At 45.2% G+C, this 20,428-nt stretch overlaps 2 protein-coding genes across 7 annotated transcripts in view; one reads left to right on the top strand and one right to left on the bottom strand.

Annotated features, from left to right (window-relative positions):
• Positions 1-5,331, top strand: part of LOC132828134 (protein PHTF1-like) — a 46,586-nt gene extending 41,255 nt beyond the window's left edge. For 2 of the 3 annotated variants that reach the window (XM_060845047.1, XM_060845049.1), the window contains 6 exons: positions 24-155; positions 2,392-2,478; positions 3,411-3,566; positions 3,922-4,017; positions 4,327-4,452; positions 4,630-5,331. In XM_060845047.1, coding sequence (XP_060701030.1) covers positions 24-155; positions 2,392-2,478; positions 3,411-3,566; positions 3,922-4,017; positions 4,327-4,452; positions 4,630-4,647 — 615 coding nt within the window. In that variant the 3' untranslated portion in view covers positions 4,648-5,331. The remainder of the gene's footprint in view (positions 1-23; positions 156-2,391; positions 2,479-3,410; positions 3,567-3,921; positions 4,018-4,326; positions 4,453-4,629) is intronic. The other variant, XM_060845048.1, reaches the window with a different exon arrangement.
• Positions 5,332-6,587: 1,256 nt separating this feature from the next.
• The window catches only part of magi3a (membrane associated guanylate kinase, WW and PDZ domain containing 3a), a 133,013-nt gene continuing 119,172 nt past the window's right edge, over positions 6,588-20,428 (bottom strand). For 2 of the 4 annotated variants that reach the window (XM_060845278.1, XM_060845276.1), the window contains 6 exons: positions 19,334-19,519; positions 17,187-17,295; positions 16,728-16,881; positions 14,836-14,979; positions 14,284-14,422; positions 6,588-9,595 (listed from right to left, as the gene is read on the bottom strand). In XM_060845278.1, coding sequence (XP_060701261.1) covers positions 8,439-9,595; positions 14,284-14,422; positions 14,836-14,979; positions 16,728-16,881; positions 17,187-17,295; positions 19,334-19,519 — 1,889 coding nt within the window. In that variant the 3' untranslated portion in view covers positions 6,588-8,438. Of the gene's footprint in view, positions 9,596-13,829; positions 13,915-14,283; positions 14,423-14,835; positions 14,980-16,727; positions 16,882-17,186; positions 17,296-19,333; positions 19,520-20,428 lie in introns of all 4 variants that reach the window. The other 2 variants (XM_060845279.1, XM_060845277.1) reach the window with 2 other exon arrangements.

The following is a 20,428-nucleotide window of genomic DNA, read 5'->3' on the forward strand; positions in this document are numbered from 1 at the left end:
TTTGTTCATTGCTGTCTCTGTAGCGATTCCTATTTGCCAAGCTCTTCAGCCATCTGACATCAGCGAGGAAGGCTCGTAAGTCTGAGATCCCTCATTTTAGGCTGAAGAAGGTGCAGAACATTAAGATGTGGCTGTCACTGCGTTCCTACCTGAAGGTAAGTGTGGAACTCATCGAATCGTACCATACACACAGTTTGTTAAATCAGGCTCTGCTGGCAGGAGATGGGCATCCAGAATATTTGGATTTCAGGTGATTGGCAAATTAACCAGAAGTGATATGGAGCATTATTTGACCTAGGAAGTCATCGTGACCTGTAACTCACTGTTTGAAAGGGCAGCTGAATCTAATTCAAAGTGAATTGGATTAACCTTCAAATGGAATATATTAATAAAGGTATTGAGTAAGAACAGCAAAGTAGAATTAAATGAATGTCTGTACTAAAAAGTAGGCACAGGCAAGATGGGCTGAATGGCCTGTGATTTAATTCTGTTAAGACCATTCAGCCCATTTTGTCTGCTTCTGTTATTCTATTTGTGTGCTGTAGGTGTGGCTGTATCACTACAATAGTCTGCAATTAATTATTCTTTTCAGTTTGCTTTTGGGTTGTGAGATTCACTAACAAACGTTATTACCCATCCTGAATTATCCCTTGAGGTGGTGGTGGGAACTGATTCACCAACAGCACTGAGTGTGTGTGAGGAGGGTAACAGGCTCGGACCAAGCAAATACCCATAGAGGAGGTGCACTAGATCCATCGGTCAAGGCTGGGGAAGGGATTGGAGGATTCCCCGGGGTCATTCGGCCAGTGAGGAAAGAGCCTGCAGCAAATCAAAGTGAGGGGGCCAACCTTGGATTCAAGTGGCTCAGGCCTGCTCCCTGTTGAAGGAATCTCAAGGTTCCGGAGATCATTCTAGAGCCCAGTGGCTCAGATTGAAATAATTGAAAAGGTTGCAAACCAACAACCAGGTACACAGACACTGACTGGGGTGAAGTTGATCAATGGACTCACTCTCAATAATGAATCATCTCCTCTTTCTGATGGGCACGTTTATTTTCCACATTGGGCTAATGATTATACAGAGTACTGTCAAAACGCAATTGCCTTTAGCATTGAATGAGCCACATATAACAGACTGGAACAGCAGGTTAATTGAAACTGTCTCAGTTAATGGATAGTAGACGGGAGAGAGCAGATTATGTGAGTTTTATTTCCAGATGAATTAATTTTTCTGGTTATTTATGACCCAAGTCCCCATTTCCCTCAGCTCCTTTAACACCAAATCTTCCTGACGATGTGTAGAGAAAGAGGAGCTAACCATTTGAGGGTTGGGGAGGGGAGATGCCTGAGTAATGGAGGTACGAGAGTAAAAGAATGGATTAGGAAGTCAGAGAGTTGGAGGCAGAATAGAATCTTCCTGGAGAGTGAGAATTTGACAATTGGGAGGACAGCAATAATCCCTTAGGTGTATATCTGGGAAGCTGCAAAGCGATCAAATGTGCTGTTCATAGAAGCAAGTCGTCCCTCTCACAACTGACGCCAGTTTGGCTCCATCAGAAAAGTAATGGCCAGAGTTTGAATTATAGAAAGTAAGAGCAGGAGGAGAATTTCCATGTTCCAACATTTCCGGTTAAAATAACTTACATGTGTCTGTAGTAAGAAAGCCACTCCGAAGAAATTCTTGGGCAATCATCACATAAACTTTAATCTGTACCAGTCTTATCAACAACACATGGTATGGTGGCTCAGTGGTTAGCACTGCTGCCCCACAGTGCCAGTGGGCCCCGGTTCAGTTCCACCCTCGGACAACGGTGTGTGGAATTTGCACATTCTCCTTGTGATCTCCGGTTTCCTTCCACAATCCAAAGATTTGTAGGTTAGGTGGATTGACACGGAAATGCAGTGTTACAGGGATAAGGTAGGGGGTGGGTCTGGATGGGATGCTCTTTGGAGGGTCAGTGCGGACTTAGTTCTGAATTGCATACTGCAGGGATTCTATGATTAACATCTCTCTTTCTCTCTCCAACTCTTTTCTACCACTTACTGTTTTGCTCATTCTGACACTCCCTCTTCTGATGGAATGGCACAGTGGTTAGCACTGCTGCCTCACAGCGCCAGAGACCCAGGTTCAGGTCAGGCGACTGACTGTGTGCAGTTTGCACGTTCTCCCTGTGTCTGTGTGGGTTTCCTCCCACAGTCCAAAAACGTGCAGGTTAGGTGAATTGGCTATGCTAAATTGCCCGTAGTGTTAGGTGAAGGGGTAAATGTAGAGGAATGGGTCTGGGTGGGTTGCACTTTGGAGGGTCGGTGTGGATTTGTTTCCACACTAAGTAAGTAATCTAAACTCTTCCTATTTCTCTTTTTCTCCTTTATTTCATTCTTACTGTCACAGAGGCGGGGCCCACAACGCTCAGTTGATGTCATTGTTTCATCAGCGTTCCTACTTACTCTGTCCATCGCTTTCATCTGCTGTGCCCAGGTAAGATTCAGAATGTCTTTCCATTTATTGAAGAAGAGGGAACATCATCATTTCTGATTTCACTTGAATTGTTTCATTGCATTCTTGTAACCACCCTCCCCTTCGTTAATCTTACTCTCCCCAAGCACCCAGTTCCTGCCCAAATTACCAGCAGCACCAGTACGTTGCCTTAATGAGAGGTTGTGCTGAATGTATTGCAAGAAGGAACTTTTATTTATGACCACAGTGCAGTGCCAAGGGAGCGCTGCGCTGTCAGAGGATGAGTACTGAGGCTTTGCTACACTATCGGAAGTTACTATTGTTAAGATAAATATGTTAATTAAAGCCCTGACTACCCTCTCAGGTGAACACCGACAATGGCTGAGAGGGGAACCTGTAGGTGCCGCTATCTGTTGCATTTGTCCTTCTAGGTGAAAGCGGTCACAGGTTTGGAAACTGTGAAGGATCTTTGGTGAATTTCTGCAGTGCACCTTATACATTGCTATTACTAAGCATGAATGGCAGAGAGAGCAAATTTCTGTGGGTGGGGTGTAAATCAAGGGTAGAAATTGCTGGAAAAGCTCAACACTTCTGGCAACATCTGTGGAGAGAAATCAGAGTTAACATTTCAGGTCCAGTGACATCTTATGCACGAATACTAACCTTTTCCCTCGCTACCATCAGTTCCGAAGGGTCATCAGACCCAAAACGTTAACTTTGATTTCTTTCCACAGATGCTGCCAGACCTGCTGAGTGTTTCCAGCAACTTGATTTTGTTTCCAATTTCCAGCATCCTTCGTTTTTAGATAAATCGAGCAGGCTGCTTGCAGCGATGGAGCTATGCTCAGCCAGGCAAGTGGAAAATATTCCATCACATTTCTGACTTGTGGGGAAGCGATTGGTTTATTAGAATCAATTTCCGTAACACAAAAATTCTTTCCTTCATTTCCAAGATCCTTCATGGCCACATGAGCTTTCTGGATTCTCTGTATAACTGGGAGCTACTGATCTGGGGAGCAGCCCTGGCCATTTTCCTACTAAGGTTGGTCACACTGGGCTCAGAGATCAGCAGGAAATACAATAATGTCTCCATCTTGCTCACAGAACAGGTATGTACCTAATGTTTTTATTCAGCAGAACCTGTTAATGGGGAGACTGTTACTAGACCCGAAACATTAACTGATTTCTCTGCACAGCTGCTGAGCTTTTCCAGCGATTTCGGTTTTTGTTTCTGATTGCCAACACCTGCAATTATTTGGATTTTTACCTGTTTCTTAGACCATCTAATAGTGCAACCGCTCTGCTCAACCGCTTCTTAGAGACATGCAGAAATTGTTTGTATAATTTCAGCAGGTTTGCTGCGAGTGTTCAGAAAGGGAACTAAATTGGCTTTGCTTTGAAGGATGGGGCTGTATTGGCAGTCTGCAGTAAATTCTTATCAATGCCTCGTCTTCCCTTCAATAGATCAACTTGTATTTAAAAATGGAAATGAAACCCAACAAGAAGGAACAGCTCTCCATCGTGAACAATGTGCTAAAACTTGCCACAAAATTACTGAAGGTGAGCAAGTCCCATTTTTCAAACTTTCGCCTGCATTACTTCCATTTCATCTCCCTATCGCAGGACAGATAACTAGGTAATTAACACTGGTGCTTAGGACAGAGCCAAATATACTGTCATTCTTTACACAGTTGAACAGTAGTTTAGCTTTCACTGGCTCACCAGAATAATGGACTGCTACAGGAAGTGTCTGAGGGTGCTGTTTCTCTACAAGAGGGGAGGGATGATAAGTCTGGGTTGTGACGTGCAGATGGAATTGGGAGCATTATCATCAGCAGGTCAGTGCTGTGCTTCTCCCTTCCCCCACAGGAGTTGGACTCTCCATTCCGGGTGTACGGACTGACCATGAACCCTCTGCTGTACAACATTACACGGGTCGTCATTCTGTCAGCAGTGTCTGGAGTCATCAGTGACCTGCTGGGCTTCAACCTCAGGGTGAGTTACCCCATTCCAAACAAATGTCAACACAGACCACCCTCTCACCCGGTGCTCTCTCCTGCCCCCATTCCCTTAGACTGCAAGGCATTTAGCCCTCCACTTTCTCACCCACTCAGTTACTGCTGATTCTTTGAGTACTAGTGAATTACGCTCTATTTCTTTCCTTTTCCCCAGCTGTGGAAGATTAAATGACCTTGGGCTTTGACTGGAGTCACAAGAAAAGGAGGCTGAAGAAGTGTGTGCACACAGATGAGAGACTGTGTCAAATCTGCTGGGGAGTGTGGAATGGGGAGGTTCTCCCATTGGACTGCATGGGTCATGGCCCCCTGGACAACAGAGAGGGAGACACCAGGGCAGGAACAATCAAGTAAGCTCAAGGGAGCCATTTAGTATTTTTTTCTTCTACTGTCACCTTACTTGAGCAGCCTTCCCCCGAGCAGATGCTACAAGCAGTAACACAGAGATCGGAGTAATAAATGAACGTGGTTGCAGAACATCTCTTAGTTGTTTAAATTCGATTACAGTTCAGTCTTTTCTCTGGTTCTGATGAAAGATGGTCTCACTCTGAAGCACGAACAGCTTTTCTCTGCTCCTTGCTGGTATCTGACAACCTGATTTCTAGCATTTTGTTTTTTTAAATCTCACCCAACTCTTTCCTCAACTTGTAACTCTTATCCAGGTACGGGTCAGGTCTGATTACCATATTCATCTGCAAAGCTGGAATTTAAGACTGACATTATAAAATATCATTCCATGTTGCTGCTAAAATCATGTATTTTGAGGGAGTTGGGTCAGTGTGCACTCTTTAGATCAATTTATTTTTCAGCTGTGTTTAACTGTATAATTTATTTCCAAATAAAGCTTGCATCCAATTCATTCATTTTACTTTTTCATTGTAATGTGAAGAAAGGATTTGAATTTACATACAGCATCATCACCAGTGACCCAAAACAACCAACAGCATTTTTTTTCTTTTTTTAAAAAAAGACCCAGAGTGATTGGTCAGTTCAGCCAGGGAAATAAATGTTACAGAAAGCAAACCGATTTTGGACTGAACGAAATCAATGAGTAGGATATGTGGAACAGTCCATCTTCCACAACTACACTGGCACCACCCCCCACTTTTTCCTCCACTACATCGATGACTGTATCGGCGCTGCCTCGTGCTCCCATGAGGAGGTTGAACAGTTCAACCACTTTACTAACACATTCCACCCCGACCTCAAATTCACCTGGACTGTCTCAGACTCCTCCCTCCCCTTCCTAGACCTTTCCATTTCTATCTCGGGCAACCAAATCAACACAGACATCTACTATAAACCAACTGACTCCCACAGCTACCTAGACTACACCTCCTCCCACCCTGCCCCCTGTAAAAACGCCATCCTATATTCCCAATTCCTTCGTCTCCGCCGCATCTGCTCCCAGGAGGACCAGTTCCAATACCGTACAGCCCAGATGGTCTCCTTCTTCAAAGACCGCAGATTCCCCCCAGACGTGACTCCCTCGTCAGGTCCACACCCCCCACCAACCCAACATCCACTCCCGGCACCTTTCCCTGCAACCGCAGGAAATGCAAAACTTGCGCCCACACCTCCTCCCTTACCTCTCTCCAAGGCCCCAAGGGATCCTTCCATATCCGCCACAAATTCACCTGCACCTCCACACACATCATCTATTGCATCCACTGCACCCGATGTGGCCTCCTCTATATTGGGGAGACAGGCCGCCTACTTGCGGAACGCTTCAGGGAACACCTCTGGGATGCCCGGACCAACTGACCCAACCACCCCGTGGCTCAACACTTTAACTCCCCCTCCCACTCCACCGATGAACGAAATCAATCTCTAACCTGGAACATGAAGCTGAATCACCTCTGCTAGACTTGATTTTCACATTAATCTGACTCAAGGCTATTAACAACCTCCCTGACCCAACTGAGAGAATGAACGGAAGGTGCAGTACTCTGACTCAATTTACCAAGTCACATGGTTTTCAAACAGCTTGCATTTACATAGTGTTTTTAACACAACAAAACAGGCCATGTAATGGTCCCACTAGAGTGGGAAAGGCAGCATATTGTAGCAGAGATAATCATTCATCATCATGACCAAAAGTTTTGAAACACGTGCTGAGATTGAAAGTTAAGGTTTATTTTACAGTGCAACACCATGACAAAGGATTTGCAATTCTCATGTCATACATTAAAAAAATATGAGGGTTTACAGATCTCGCCCTAATGACAGTATTTATAGAGACTGTACAGTATAAAAATTTACAACCAACACACTCAAGGCTTGTTCAGCTTTACTCAAAGACTGCATCCATGCCATGAGTACTGTACAGTCTACAAGATGTTGTGAACGTTACTGATGTTGGGGAGGGAGCAATGTGTGTTAGTCTACTGCACCAACAAGGAAATAAAATGAGACATCAACAGTGTGGGGGTGGAAACTGGAGCTGAGCAGTGTATGAATTGTGAGGAATTTCAAACCACCTTCGCGTGGACTCCAATGTTCAACTCTTGGCATGAACAGAATATGAAATACAGCAGTAAAATAGTCACAAGACTCCACCTTCACCACACACAGTCCGGGGTCTCTGTTCCATCTCCTACACACTCTTAGCAGAACAAGGGTTGGCGGGTTGACAGTTCACAGGGTAATGGAATACAGTTTTGGCCAATGCACATTCCTGGATGACAGTCTAAGTGACTTGGTAAAGGTATAAAAAATGGCAACATGATTCGAGGTTGGAGAGAGCACCTTGCAGAACGAAAGCTGGGAAATGAGGCAAATTCAAGAGGTTTCACAAAGTCTTCAGAGAGACAGGGAAGTGACAAACAAGAACTCTATTCTATCACCTGCCTTGCTCATTTCCAGAATATTTCATTGCTGCTATGACAATGAGTTAAGGTCGAGAATTTCCCACAACACTGATTTCAGTGGAGAACAGAAAAGACAAATCAAACAAAACAGGAACATGATGAGACTCCAACACACAAATGGCACAGGAAATGCAAAATTTGAATAAAAATAATTTTTAAAAAACTGAATTTGTTCAAAATACTGAAGATGTTTATAAACTGCATCAAAATCACAGAAAAACAAAATATTTTACACTGATTGGTAGTCTAATGAAACATACACAAAACAAGTTACAGAACCCAATGAATAGCAGTTTATAATCTGGACTTGAAGAACCTGATAACATTACAGAACTCAAAGAGGAGACAGGAGTCCGAAATCTCTGGTGGTCAGAATACTGGCACCAGATTAACTGCAAGAAATTTCTTGTGTACAGTATTAGAAAACATCAAAGAGCAATGCATGCACAGTGTGACAGTGAGCTGTTTGAGAGCAGACACAGCATATGAGACAGGCTTTTGAACACTAAGGCATTCACAGACAATAAAAGCTAAAGGCCCATGTAACACAAAAAATAGTGGCCATGGGGGTGGTGTCCAAGGTGTTCAGTTCATTAACCTGTGTTGATTGCAAACCTGCACAGAAACACTCGCTAGTCAACAGCGTCACATCCAGTTAGCGATAACTCATTTCAAAGGCAGAGATTTGGTGACAGTAAATTTCTGATAGCTCACACACCATTAGAGTCGGTGGCTGTGTGGTTGAGATGTTCAAGCTGGCACTGACTGGGAGTATGGACTGTGAAACCACCGCTGTGATTGCAAAGACAATGTGCCAGAGTGTGAGGAATGGGTCACTGTTGTACAAAGTGTAAACTGCACACAATCAACATCTGTTCATAAAAACAGGAGTGTCTCACAGCCTGTACTGCCATTATGAGGCAGACAAGTTTGTCCAAACAATGGAGAAAATTGAAAAATCCTTCACTTCAACTAAAATATTTCAATGCAAAAAACTGACTACACTACTCAAATTTAAATAAGATGCAATTGACACTTAACAGAAATCAAAAGTTTATAAAAATAATTTAACATATATAACGAAGTTTGCTTTTGGTTACATGGGTCTCTGAGCATCTGGTTTCTTCCAGGGTCCAGGGGTTATTTGCGTTTTTCTTGGAGCAGGTCCAGTTCTGGGTGCAGGGCTGGAGTGTTGTATGGAGGGGACTTCCTCACCATGCCTCTCCATATCATGCTCTGCATTCCTTTGTTCCAGGCTCTTTGACTGATCATCACTCTTGCTGAAGGCGCTAGGTTGTTCGATCGCTGTAGAGTGGGAGCTGTCCTGCATGGTTCTGCCTGCTCCTTGACCAAGGTCAGGAGGTTGCAATGTTTCCTGCTCCCCAGCACGTGACGTGGGTCTCTTTTTTTGAGGACTGCACTGGAGTGAGGCACTAGCCAAATTCTCCACAGTGCTAGAGGGTGGGTGAGCATATCTCCTGTTGCAGTGTCTGTGGTTTGGGCTCTCAGATTGGTCAGTCACCTGTTTAGAATGAGCCACTTTAACTAGGCTGGACCCATCATCTCTGCTCTCAGCTCTCTCTCCCAGAGTCACACTGTCCAATTCCTCTCTACTTCCTTCTCTATCCTTCCTGCTGGCCTTCCTTGGACTCCGTGATCTAGTCGTACCTCCTACTGGCCTTTCCTTTGCTTCAACTTCCCGGAAGCTGCCCTGGTTGCTTTCTGACTGTTCTTTAAACCTTCCCCTCCTTGGGCTTCCTGATGCATCTGGCGTCTGTCTCCTTTGCTTCTCGGTTTTTTTGGGGCTAGCTGACTGCTCCCGGTACCCAGCAGCTTGCTTCTTGCCATGTTTGTGAGGGCTCAGGGCCCTGCGTTCGATGCCAGTGGCCAACACCTCGTCATTCCTGGCCAGTCGCTCTTGCCTCGGACTGTGCCCACTCTCTCCATCTGGTTTTATTACCCCATCCTTCACAATTTCCGACTCGTCTCCTTCCTCCGCATTCTGACCACCTGTGAGGTTCACAGTTCTAGCCGGTGTCCAGTGCGGGTCGGCAGCCAGGGGTCTGGGTGCCCACTGGGCACTGGTGGGCGAGTCATGATCTCTCCATATCTTCTCATGTTTAAAAGTCTCTGCAGGGTCAGTGAGATGAGGGTTGGGACTGGGATGTGGATTGGATGGCAATGGCTGGTTTTCAGCAGCTGTGTTTAGTTCCTGGAGGCTGGTATATGGGGTGCTCTGGGTATCCCAATTGTCTGGAAAATAAGCAAAGCATTTATAATTCCACATTAGACAGAAAACAAATATGATCCACAAAAAGAATAAAAAACTACACATCCCATTTCCCTCCTGCATGATGCACCCTACATCTCAGCATGCATATCAAACCCCTTCCTACCTCACACAGTGCATCCCTCCTCTATCAGAGAGGGGGCGAGGGGGAAGAGAAAGTGAGCGAGAAAGACAGAGTGAGCACGAGAGAGAGAGCGAGCGCACGAGAGAGCGAGCGAGCATGAGAGAGTGAGCGCAAGCGAGAATGAAAGAGGGAGATGGGGAGAAAGGGGGTTAGGGAAAGAGAGAGAGAAGGGGGAGAGGGAGGAGAGCAGATCACAGATTCTACGGTTTATATGGGTGAGGTACTTGGCTCGGAGGTTCCACAGATCAAGTATTTCAATACTACTTGATGGAAATTAATGGATGAATCTTACTTCTACATATAGTGCATGACTGACATCAGAAAAGGATGGCAGAATATTTTAACCAATTGATTCATGAACCCAATCAGAGAGAGGAAACTAGCTGTATGAGGCAGTGTTCCACAGTAGCCAAACTCCCACATCACAGGACTGGCCTTAGAGGTTAAAGAGGCTGAGCCTGCATGGTCTGGAGTTGAACAGAATGAGAGGTAAAACTCAGGGACACTGAAAGCAGAGTGGCTGGAAGGAAGGTCTCCCCTGTCTGGGGGTGGGACCAGGGCGTCTCAGAATAAAAAACAAGCCATTTTGGACTGAGAAGAGGATAAATAGCTTCACTCAGATAGTGGTGAATATGCAGAATTCTCTATCCCAGATCAATTATTGAGAATGTTCAAGGTGGAAATCAATAGGAAACAAATGACTAAGAAACAGGGAGAGTGAAGGAAAGTGACATCGAGGTAGATGACAGTGGCACAACAGGCTTGAGTCAGTGAATGGTCTTCTGCTACAATGTTTAATAGATTGGCCCATTAAAGCATCTACTGAACAGTCCTGTCCAGCCAGCGCATGGTGAAACAACGATCATTCAAGTTGACTGCATCAGCACCTACAACAAGCACCAGCTGAAAACGAGGGGGTTTGGAGGGTTGGGAAAAATCACACATCAGGACAAAGGATTATACAGGCTCAGGTACAATGCAACTCAGAGAATGTCAATTCAGCAGTAAACACTAACTGCCTAGTTAGAATGTAGGCTGCTGGGAGCAAGTTTCCTCAGAAATGAAGCACAAATGTAAATCTCAAAATAGCAACTCAAGTCTCAGACTTCTGGTTTATTAGTTTGCCTTCTACTGATCCTACCTGCTGGAGGCTAAACAAGTCACATTTATATCGTACCTTTAAAGCAGTAAAATGTCTTCAACTGGGACTTATCAGGTCAAATTAGTCACTAGCCACGTAAGGAAGTATCAGGAAAAGTGACAGAATTTTGATTGGTCTTAAAGACAAGACAGAGAGAGAGGTAGAAAGTAATTCCAGACCTAAGGCCCAAGCCAAAGGCTGAGGTCAGAGGTACAGCAATTTAATACAGTTGAAGGGATGGTGTGCAAGTTATAGAGATAGGAAGGGCAGGTCTGTTAAGGGATTTAAAATGAAGAATTTAAAACTGGGGTACTGTCAGGCCAGCAGTAAGTGCAGTTCAGTGAGTTTAACAGATGAAGGGAGTGTGTGTCTTGGCATGAGTTATGGATAATTTCAAGTTTATAGGGTGTAAGTTGTGAGGATCATTGAGAGTATGGGGGATAGCTAAGGCTGACTGTGACAGAGCAGCAGTAACAGGGTCAAGTTATCTCACTGACCTCTTGCTCTAAAGGAAGGGGAGAGTGACTGTTGCCCACTAATAACCTCCCTTGATGGGACACCTCTTATGAGATTACCAGGTCACGCTACAGCTTTTATTTACTTTAATTCTCTCAAGTAGTTTCCTATCATCAGGACAGGCTTACATACAGGCTACCCTGCGTCTGTCAATTCACAATGATGAAGGCAGTGTTGTGCGCAGACATGGTTTGATGTTTCAGTGTGAATGAGGCTGGATGCCAGTCAGTCCCAACTACAGATGATCAATCTGCTCACTGTATGTTTCCAGCACAGGATCAGGTCATTTGGTCTCATGCCGTACAGCAAATCTCCATCTATCCCTTCCCCACTCACCCTTCAGCATGTCCTTCTACACTCTTCACCCTTCCTGGATTATATAGTTCCTCTGAAATGAAGCAATAGTAATTTGGTAATGAGATTCCAATGCTAACACTCACAGTAGGAGAGATTGAACGGCTCAGGCCTGTACTCACAGGAGTATAGAAGTACATGTTATAACCTTTGAAACACATAAGATTCACAGGCTAGATGTGGAGGGATTGTTTCTTGTTGTGGGAGAGGCTAGGACCAGAGGGCATTACCACAGAGTGAAGGGTCACCCAGAGGGCATTACTCGGGTAAAAAGTGAGGTCTGCAGATGCTGGAGATCACAGTCGAAAACGTGTTGCTGGTTAAAGCACAGCAGGTTAGGCAGCATCCAAGGAACAGGAAATTCGACGTTTCGGGCATAAGCCCTTCATCAGGAATGAGGAGAGGGTGCCAAGCAGGCTAAGATAAAAGGTAGGGAGGAGGGACTTGGGGGAGGGGCGATGGAGATGTGATAGGTGGAAGGAGGTCAAGGTGAGGGTGATAGGCCGGAGTGGGGTGGGGGCGGAGAGGTTAGGAAGAAGATTGCAGGTTAGGAGGGCGGTGCTGAGTTGAGGGAACCGACTGAGACAAGGTGGGGGGAGGGGAAATGAGGAAAGGGAATTACTGCAGAGTAAAGGGTCACCCAGAGGGCACAACCACAGAGTGAAGGGTCACCCAGAGGGCACAACCACAGAGTGAAGGGTCACCCAGAGGGCATGACTGCAGACTAAAGGATCATCCAGAGGGCATGACTACAGAGTAAAGGGTCACCCAGAGGGCATTACCAGAGAGAGTGAAGGGTCACCCAGAGGGCATTACCAGAGAGTGAAGGGTCACCCAGAGGGCATGATCACAGACTAAAGGGTCACTCAATTAAGAAAGATGAGAATTTTTTTCTCAGAGTGAATCTGTGGAATTCTTTACCTGGGTCATAAAATACATTCATAGCTGACAGAAATTTTCAAGTTGCAAAGGAATCAAGAGTTGTAGGGAAAAGGAGGGAAAGTGGAGCGAGGATTAATCAGATCAACCGTGACATAATTGAATGTTGGAGCAGAATCAATGGGCTGAATGGCCTACTTCTACATTTTATAGTCTAACCACTCACTGGATAAAAGAGTTGTTCTTCTAGATTCCCAAACAGATTAGTTAGTGACTAACTTGTATTTTCCGCTGAGGTCTTGCCTCCCAAAGTGGAAACATCTTTCCATCTACTCTGACTGCTGCCATTTTGGTTTCAACTGAGATAAAATGCCACATCATTACTTTGAAGAGCAGGCCAACCCTGACTACCATTTATTTCTCAGTTAACATCACTAAAAACATTGTGGGACCTTATTATACACAACTGGCTGATGCATTTCCTGAATTACTACATTGATCACTCTTCAAGAAAGTGTCTTCTACTGGTTGCAGAGTACTTTGGGACATCCAGGGGTCAGGATGTGGTCTATAATGTGCGAATTGTACTCTAGCCAAGTTAGATTGTTGACTGGAGTTCTGAACTATGACACTAGAAATCATCAGCTCGGGAGTTTCAAACTGATCAGCAAAGCTCCACTAGAAAGCCGCGAGGATGAGGGAGAAGAGGAGCCTAAGCAAGCAAGAAAGAGATGGTGGGCAAGGAAGAGAAGCAGAGTGACCATGAGTAATATAGAGCATGAGCACAGGCAAAGAAAGAGAAACAGTGAGAGGCATGCAAGGGAAAAACAAGTGAAAGAATAAAAAGAAAAATGAGGGGTTAGGGGTGGTGGTTTTGACAGATCCACAGTTCAGATTCATCTCACAGTCGCTGACCTGACACAACATGAAACCTCAAGCCACTATTTCAGAATTTCCAAATTGGCCAGTGCTCATATTAAATCCTGAAATTGTGGTCAAATTCAAAGCTGCACAATTGGTGCGAGCTGCTTGTCACCATCGAAAACCCACACCTCCCCACCGCCTCCAAAAAGGTGACAGGGAGGGAGGGAGGGAAAAAGAGCAAGGTTCATGATGAATCAAAATTGCAAAAATAAGGTTTTGAAAGTCTGAATAAAACCAAGTAAAAGACATGCAGATTTACCAGGTCCCAGGAGAGACGAGAGGAGATGGGAAGCCTCAACGCTGCTCGTGTGTCGTACAGGTGGAGAGGCTGCAAGGTGCCATTCCTAGAGAGGGGGAGGAGGGAGAAGCCTAGGACTAAATGTAACTATGAGAATAAAAAATAAGTTCCACAGAAGATTACATTTCTGCAAAGCCAGTGGCCAAGAGTAGGTTGAAGAGACAGACAGACACGCAGACCGGGGCAGGGAAGGGGTAGAGGGAGGGCAGTGATTCAGAGAGGTCTCAAACAGAATTTTATAGCAGTTACTGCCACAGAGGAAACAGCATTCAGCCCCGTTTCAGGAACTGGGTTTGAATTGCAACAGGGGCACAATTACTGCTTCACTATTACTCTCTTCACCACTCCCAATGCCCATCACTTCACACATTACAGGAATTTGGTCTGAAAAATTAAGATTCATAGGGAAACCCACCAAAGTCAGGCACCTGACCTATGCCTGGCTTCAGCACGAGGTGCACTCTCCTCCCTCCAGACTGAATCAACTCGATGGCTCGTTTGTGTGTGATCCCTTGAGTAGATTCGCCATTAATTTCAACAATCTGGTCACCAACCTGCAAGAGAAGAAAAAAAACAAATCACATCTCGGACTGTGGCAACTGGGGGCTGTTGGGAATGGAGGCAAGAAAAGGGAGAGGCATCGAGGGAACAGAGGGGCAGCTCAGTCGAGGTGGGAGAAGGGGATTGTTAGACAGTGAGGCAGGGTGCGTTGCAAACGTCCTATTAAAAAAAAATCTTTTTTCACACTTTGATTCCCTTAATGCCATCTTCCTCATGTCTCCTCACACCAAACCCCACCTTTGTTCACATGATGAGAGGTGTGATCTGTTTCTCTTCCCATCTCATAGTAAAACCATCTCAAATGAATGGACTACCATAAAATGGCATTGCCACAAAACACAGCAAGTGGCATGATGACCTACCCCAGTCCTCCATTACTAAGCCAGATTACCAAGGGAGCACTTACATGGATCCTGCCATCGAGTAATGCAGCACCACCTTCTGCCAGGCGGAGGATAAAGAGGCCCATGCTGTATTCCTTGCCTCCACGAACACTGAAGCCAAACCCTCGGGGACCCCTCTCCAGTTCCACAGAGAAGCAATCAGAGTTCTATTTGGAAACACACAGAAGATTAGAGAGAGAATGAAAACAAATAACAAGGTCTTGAAACCCTGAAGTAGGAGTAATTCAGTGGGTGGGCCAGTGCAGCTAAAATACTCTAACTCCCTCAGAACATGGCTATCAGTGGCAGTTACTGCCCATTAGGCTGTTTTAGAGTGCAGTTACACGTCAAACACCTCAGACGAGGCACAGGAATCACATGTAATGCCAGGAGTAGGCAAGGCCAGTGGACTTCCTTCCTTTAAGTATTAGGGAAGCAGTGGATTTTACGACAATCTGACAGCTTCACAATTGCTTTAACAACTGGGATTTACGGAGGAAAACTTTCAAAAGTAAAATTAAATTATAAGTAGTGTTTGGCATTTGAATTTAATGCTCAAATATTGCTCCAGTGCTAACAAGTTCTCATTAAATATTGTATCGTGGTTAAAATAGAATTTAAGAACACAAGGTGATTGGGGAGGCACGGTGACTCAGTGGTTAGCACTATCGCCTCACAACACCAGGGTCCCAGGTTCGATTCCAGCCTTTGGCAACCAGCTGTGTGGAGTTGGCACATTCGCCCCGTGTATGCATGGGTGGTCCAGTTTCCTCCCACACAAAGTCCAAAGATGTACTGGTCAGCTGAACTGGCCATGCTAAATTGTCCAGTGTTAGGTGCATTAGTTAGAGGGAAATGGATCTGGGTGGGTTACTCTTCGGAGGGTCGATGTGGGCTGGTTGAGCTGAAGCGCTTGTTTCCACACTGTAGGGAATCTAATCTATTCTAATCTTAAAGCCCTTTGTCTTCTAGAGCGTTATTCAATAAGTGCAGCTTCTCTGCTCTTCCCCCTTGAAAGAAAACATTTATCCTGATTCCTTTTGAAAAATATTATTCACAATCATCCTTACATGCAGTACTTTCCAAGACACGATGACTCACTACAATGTTTTTAACCAATTCCACTAATTCTGTTTTCTCCCTCCAGTGGAAATAGCTTCCCTTTTTTAAAATTCTTTAGAAATTACTTCATGATTTGAACATTCCCTGAAAACCCTTTCACCTTCTCTCCTCCAAGAGGAAACATACAAACCTGCCCACAGAATCTCTGCACCCTTCAAATAAAATCTCCTCTGCACCTTCTCGATCATTCCTAAAGTATGGAGCCAAGAATTACCTCAATACTCCAACTGGGATTTAACCAGGGATTTAAGAATTTATGTAACTTCCTTTCTTCTGAATCTTTGGGCAATTTCACTGAAGAATGATATTTGCACAATGCAAAATAAACAACTCGGAGGCTTGAATATACCAAAAGTGATGAATTCATAGAACCCTAAGTGTGGAAACAGGCTATTTGGCCCATCGAGTCCATACTGACCACCCAAAGGGCAGCCTACCCAGAGCTGATCCTGCATTTACCAATCCATCCAACTCGCACATCTTTGAACTGTAGGAGGACGCTGGAGCAACCCAGAGGAAACCCATGCAGACGCGGGGAGAATGTACCAACTCCACACAGCTGGTCACCAAAAGCTGGAATCGAACCTGGGACCCTGGTGCTGAGAGGCAGCAATGCTAACCGTTGAGCCACCGTGCCAACCCAGATGCAGTTACCTGTGTTCTGAGCAGAAGAGCTTGGGGAGGTCATGGGCAAATAGAATTTGGAAGGAAGTGCTTGATATTACAGAGGCCTCAAACATTGAAAAAAACTTCCCTCATTCACCTGCATTACAGCAAACAATTTTAGCCGTACCTGGGAGAGCCTGCTGCCTGCAGCCCGCGTCTCTCTGTCAGCTGTTGGCTGATGGTATTGCTCAGATGGAGTCTGTCTGTAGTCCAAAGCTGAAGGCTTCACATAGTCACATCCTGCAGTCTGTCCACTGCTCTTTTCATCTCCATCTGTCTTACTGTTAAACAGAGAGCTTATGAGGCCCTTCCTTTCCCCCACACATTTACCACGGCATCAACAATTTCCTGTTTCGCAACCCCTCCCATTACCAGGGAAATGGAAAGGACAATCACAGGAGAACATTAGAGACGAGCCTCATTTACCCAACTTCTGCTTCAGTAAAACAGTGGCTGAAGCCTTTCTCCCAGCATCAGTCCCCACTCCCATGCATCCCCATTCCTCCCTCACCACCAAACCCTCTGTTCTTCTTGGCCTTTACCAGCACCCAGTTAGCACATCCTTACAGCCACCTTGTGTGCTCACCTGTTGTCAGCCACTGGACTGGGTACTGCTGGGGTCCGTGCCATGGGTTTGTGCTGTAGCGCTGGGCTCTGTCTCGCTGAGCTGTCTCCTGAGGGGGGGCCAGTCACATCTCAAAGGAAAGATAAAAATCAACAAGTTGAACAATTGACAGCTCCTCCGAGCAGCACAGGCTCGGGGCTCAGTGCCTCATAACAATAGGAGGCAGCGGTCAGGAGTTTGCACACCTGCCAGGAAAGATCAGAGTCTGGTCAGTGAAAAGCCCCGCGCCCCAAACCCAGGTTACAATCCAGGGAATAAGACATGGCTTCTCTCAGCAGAAGGGTACCAATTCTCAACAAGCTGCACTGCACTACAGAACCATGCTTCATTCTGGTGGCTCATCAGGTTAAACTGGCTAAGGCACCAGCTTGTCACCCCAGGAACCTGATTCTATCCCACTGAGAATGAAGGGGTGCCTCTGCCTGGTTCCAAGACCCCCGTGGTGATGACACCTCATTCCAGTTTTTAACCAGCAAAAATCTTTTTATTTTAAGTTATTGAGAATTGCACTGATGCATGGCGACTACATAAACCTTTCACTGCATTTTACAGCAAAACCCGTGGCAATAAAATATTCAATTCAATCCGATCCCAAACAGGCAGTGTCACTCAGACAGAGCGAAAGATGGTCAGCACACATTATGGGAACAATGCCTCAACATCAGCAGCAGCCAGTACTCAGATGTGGAGCCGAGGTTGCACGCTTGGGAATTTTCTGTGAAGGTTTAAGTTCAAATGCCAATCCAGAAATTTCAGCACATCACCCAGGTTGACATTTCAGAGCAGTGCTGAGGAAGTGCTTTTCTTCTGGACTTGCTGACTTGAATGCATGTTAAACAGAAGCCTTCTCAGGCAGGCATTAACAAACAATCCCACAGCAACTGTTCAGAGATATGCAGGAAGTTACTTTGTCTCCTGGACAATATTTCACCCTCCACCAACTTCACAAAAGACAGATCACCTGTTGTGTATTGCCTTCTGTCCAGAGGACATTCCATGTCTTCTGTATTTTAGAAGTGTATCACTGGCCATCAGCTAGTTTACAATACCTTGAGCATTTCAAACACACCCCCTCAACAGAACATTATTTTTCTTTCTTGCCTCTGGTTGTGATAACCTTGATTTGGCATCTAGACAATGTTGTTTACTCTCCAGGCAACAACATTCCTCAAAACCCGAGGGACACCATGAAAAGCTAGCTTTGCAAACTGCAATGCTTACATTGTGTAGGGAAAAACGAGACTGGTCACAATGCCTCAGCAAGACTCTTTAAAAGGATCGAGCTGGCAGAAGCACTGTCAGAGCCGTAAGCCACACCCAGCCTCTGCCAACCGTGACGAGAGTGAGCAAAACAACCTATTGTGTCCAAGGTTCAAAATACATCACATGATCTTGATAGACACAAACGAGAAAACACTTACAATCAGACCTGTGACTGTAACTTAGCCCTTGGAATCCAACCCTGAAATGTTATCAATTGTTTTCCAGTGTTTAATTACAATTAAATGTGTTTCAAGCTCTTTACAGCTTTTGCCGAATTAAAACATGTCAAGGTTACATTATCGTGTTTTAAAAGATTAGGTAATGAAAGTGACTCTTTCTAGAACTGATTTGGAGATGCCGGTGTTGGACTGGGGTGTACAAAGTTAAAAATCTCATAACACTAGATTATAGTCCAACAGGTTTAATTGGAAGCACTAGCTTGCGGAGTGCTGCTGCTTGTGTGTTGAAGGAGCGCGGCACTCTGAAAGCTAGTGCTTCCAATTAAACCTGGTGGACTATAACCTGGTGTTGTGAGATTTTTAACTCTAGAATTAGTTATCATTAAATCAATAATCCAGGAACTCCGCCCCATGCATTTGGGCATTTCTCACTCACTGATTTGTCCCACTTCAATTACACAGGGCCTGGGTTTTGGGAAAGGGGCTTTGTGCTGTCCTCTCACTGCTGGATTACCCCCAACTCATGGGCCGTGATGCCATGGTCCCAGCAATAGCAGGTACTTGCAGATTAGCTGAGACAGGCTGGGTGTCACACGAATCACAAGGATCACAACAGGCCCCAGACCGTCTTAAGGTGAGATGTGCCTACAACTTCTGGATGAGTACCTTCTTCAGGAGTGACGGTGAGTGTGACCGTCTGACCCGCGTCCTTGATCAGCTGCACAATGTCATGGTGGGGCATCTGGACGATAGACTGGCCGTTCACTGCTGAGATTCTGTCAGTCACCTTCAGCTTCCCACAGCGATCAGCCGGACTCCCCTCAATAATGCGGCCAATTTTATGTGGCACTGCTGTGGACAAAGTAGTAACAGGAGAGGGTTAATGAGTTTCAGAGCAGAGATTTAAGGATCCAGAATTAGGGACAAAACCATAAAATTAAACTCAGGTCATTTTGATGAGAGCTCTGAGAACATTTCCTCTTTCAAAGGTTCTTTGGAAGAGGGGGGAGGGGGTGGTAGGAATTGAAGAGAAAGCTTGTGGGAGACCTGCCAGGATTGCATTGGCACACGAGTTTAGAGGTCACAAAGACATGACTATATTTCTGCTGCTGCTCAGTCAGTAACGCAAGTCCTGCTGTTGAGTGACATTGTGAGGGAGCTGCATTAACATTTTTACAAGTCTACATCTGGACTTCAATCATCTGTAGTTCAGTGCCAACAATCACCATAGTGATTATTTGTTCTGTTTTGGTTATTTTTATTGATTACTCAAGGGCTGTTCAAGTCATAGGGCTGGCCGTGGGTACCTGCATGGGACAGAATTATGACAGTCTCTTTGTGGGGAACGTAGAACATTCCTGTTCCAATCCAATTCCAGCCCAAACCCACTACTTTTTCTCTAGTATATCGATGATACCATCAGTGCTACTACCCTTCCTCATACAGAATTGGAAAAGTTTATCAATTTTGCTTGCAAATTTGCTCTCACCTTCACTGGTCCATCTTTGACTTCTCCCTTCCTCGACATCTCTGTTTCCATTTCTGGGGATATGCTGGTCACCAATATCCACAACGAACCAAACTCCCCCCACAGTTACCTTGACTATAAATCCTGTTTCCTGTAAAGACTCCATTCTCTCAGTTCCTCTGTTGCAGCTGTTCTGATGATGCTAACTTTGTCAAAGAGGCCTCTGAAGTGGTCATCTTCTTCCTCAACACCATATAGTTGGCAGGACTCTCAGTCGAGCCTGATCCATCTCC

The sequence above is a fragment of the Hemiscyllium ocellatum genome, chromosome 26 (assembly GCF_020745735.1).
Source record: "Hemiscyllium ocellatum isolate sHemOce1 chromosome 26, sHemOce1.pat.X.cur, whole genome shotgun sequence".
Lineage (NCBI taxonomy): Eukaryota > Metazoa > Chordata > Chondrichthyes > Orectolobiformes > Hemiscylliidae > Hemiscyllium > Hemiscyllium ocellatum.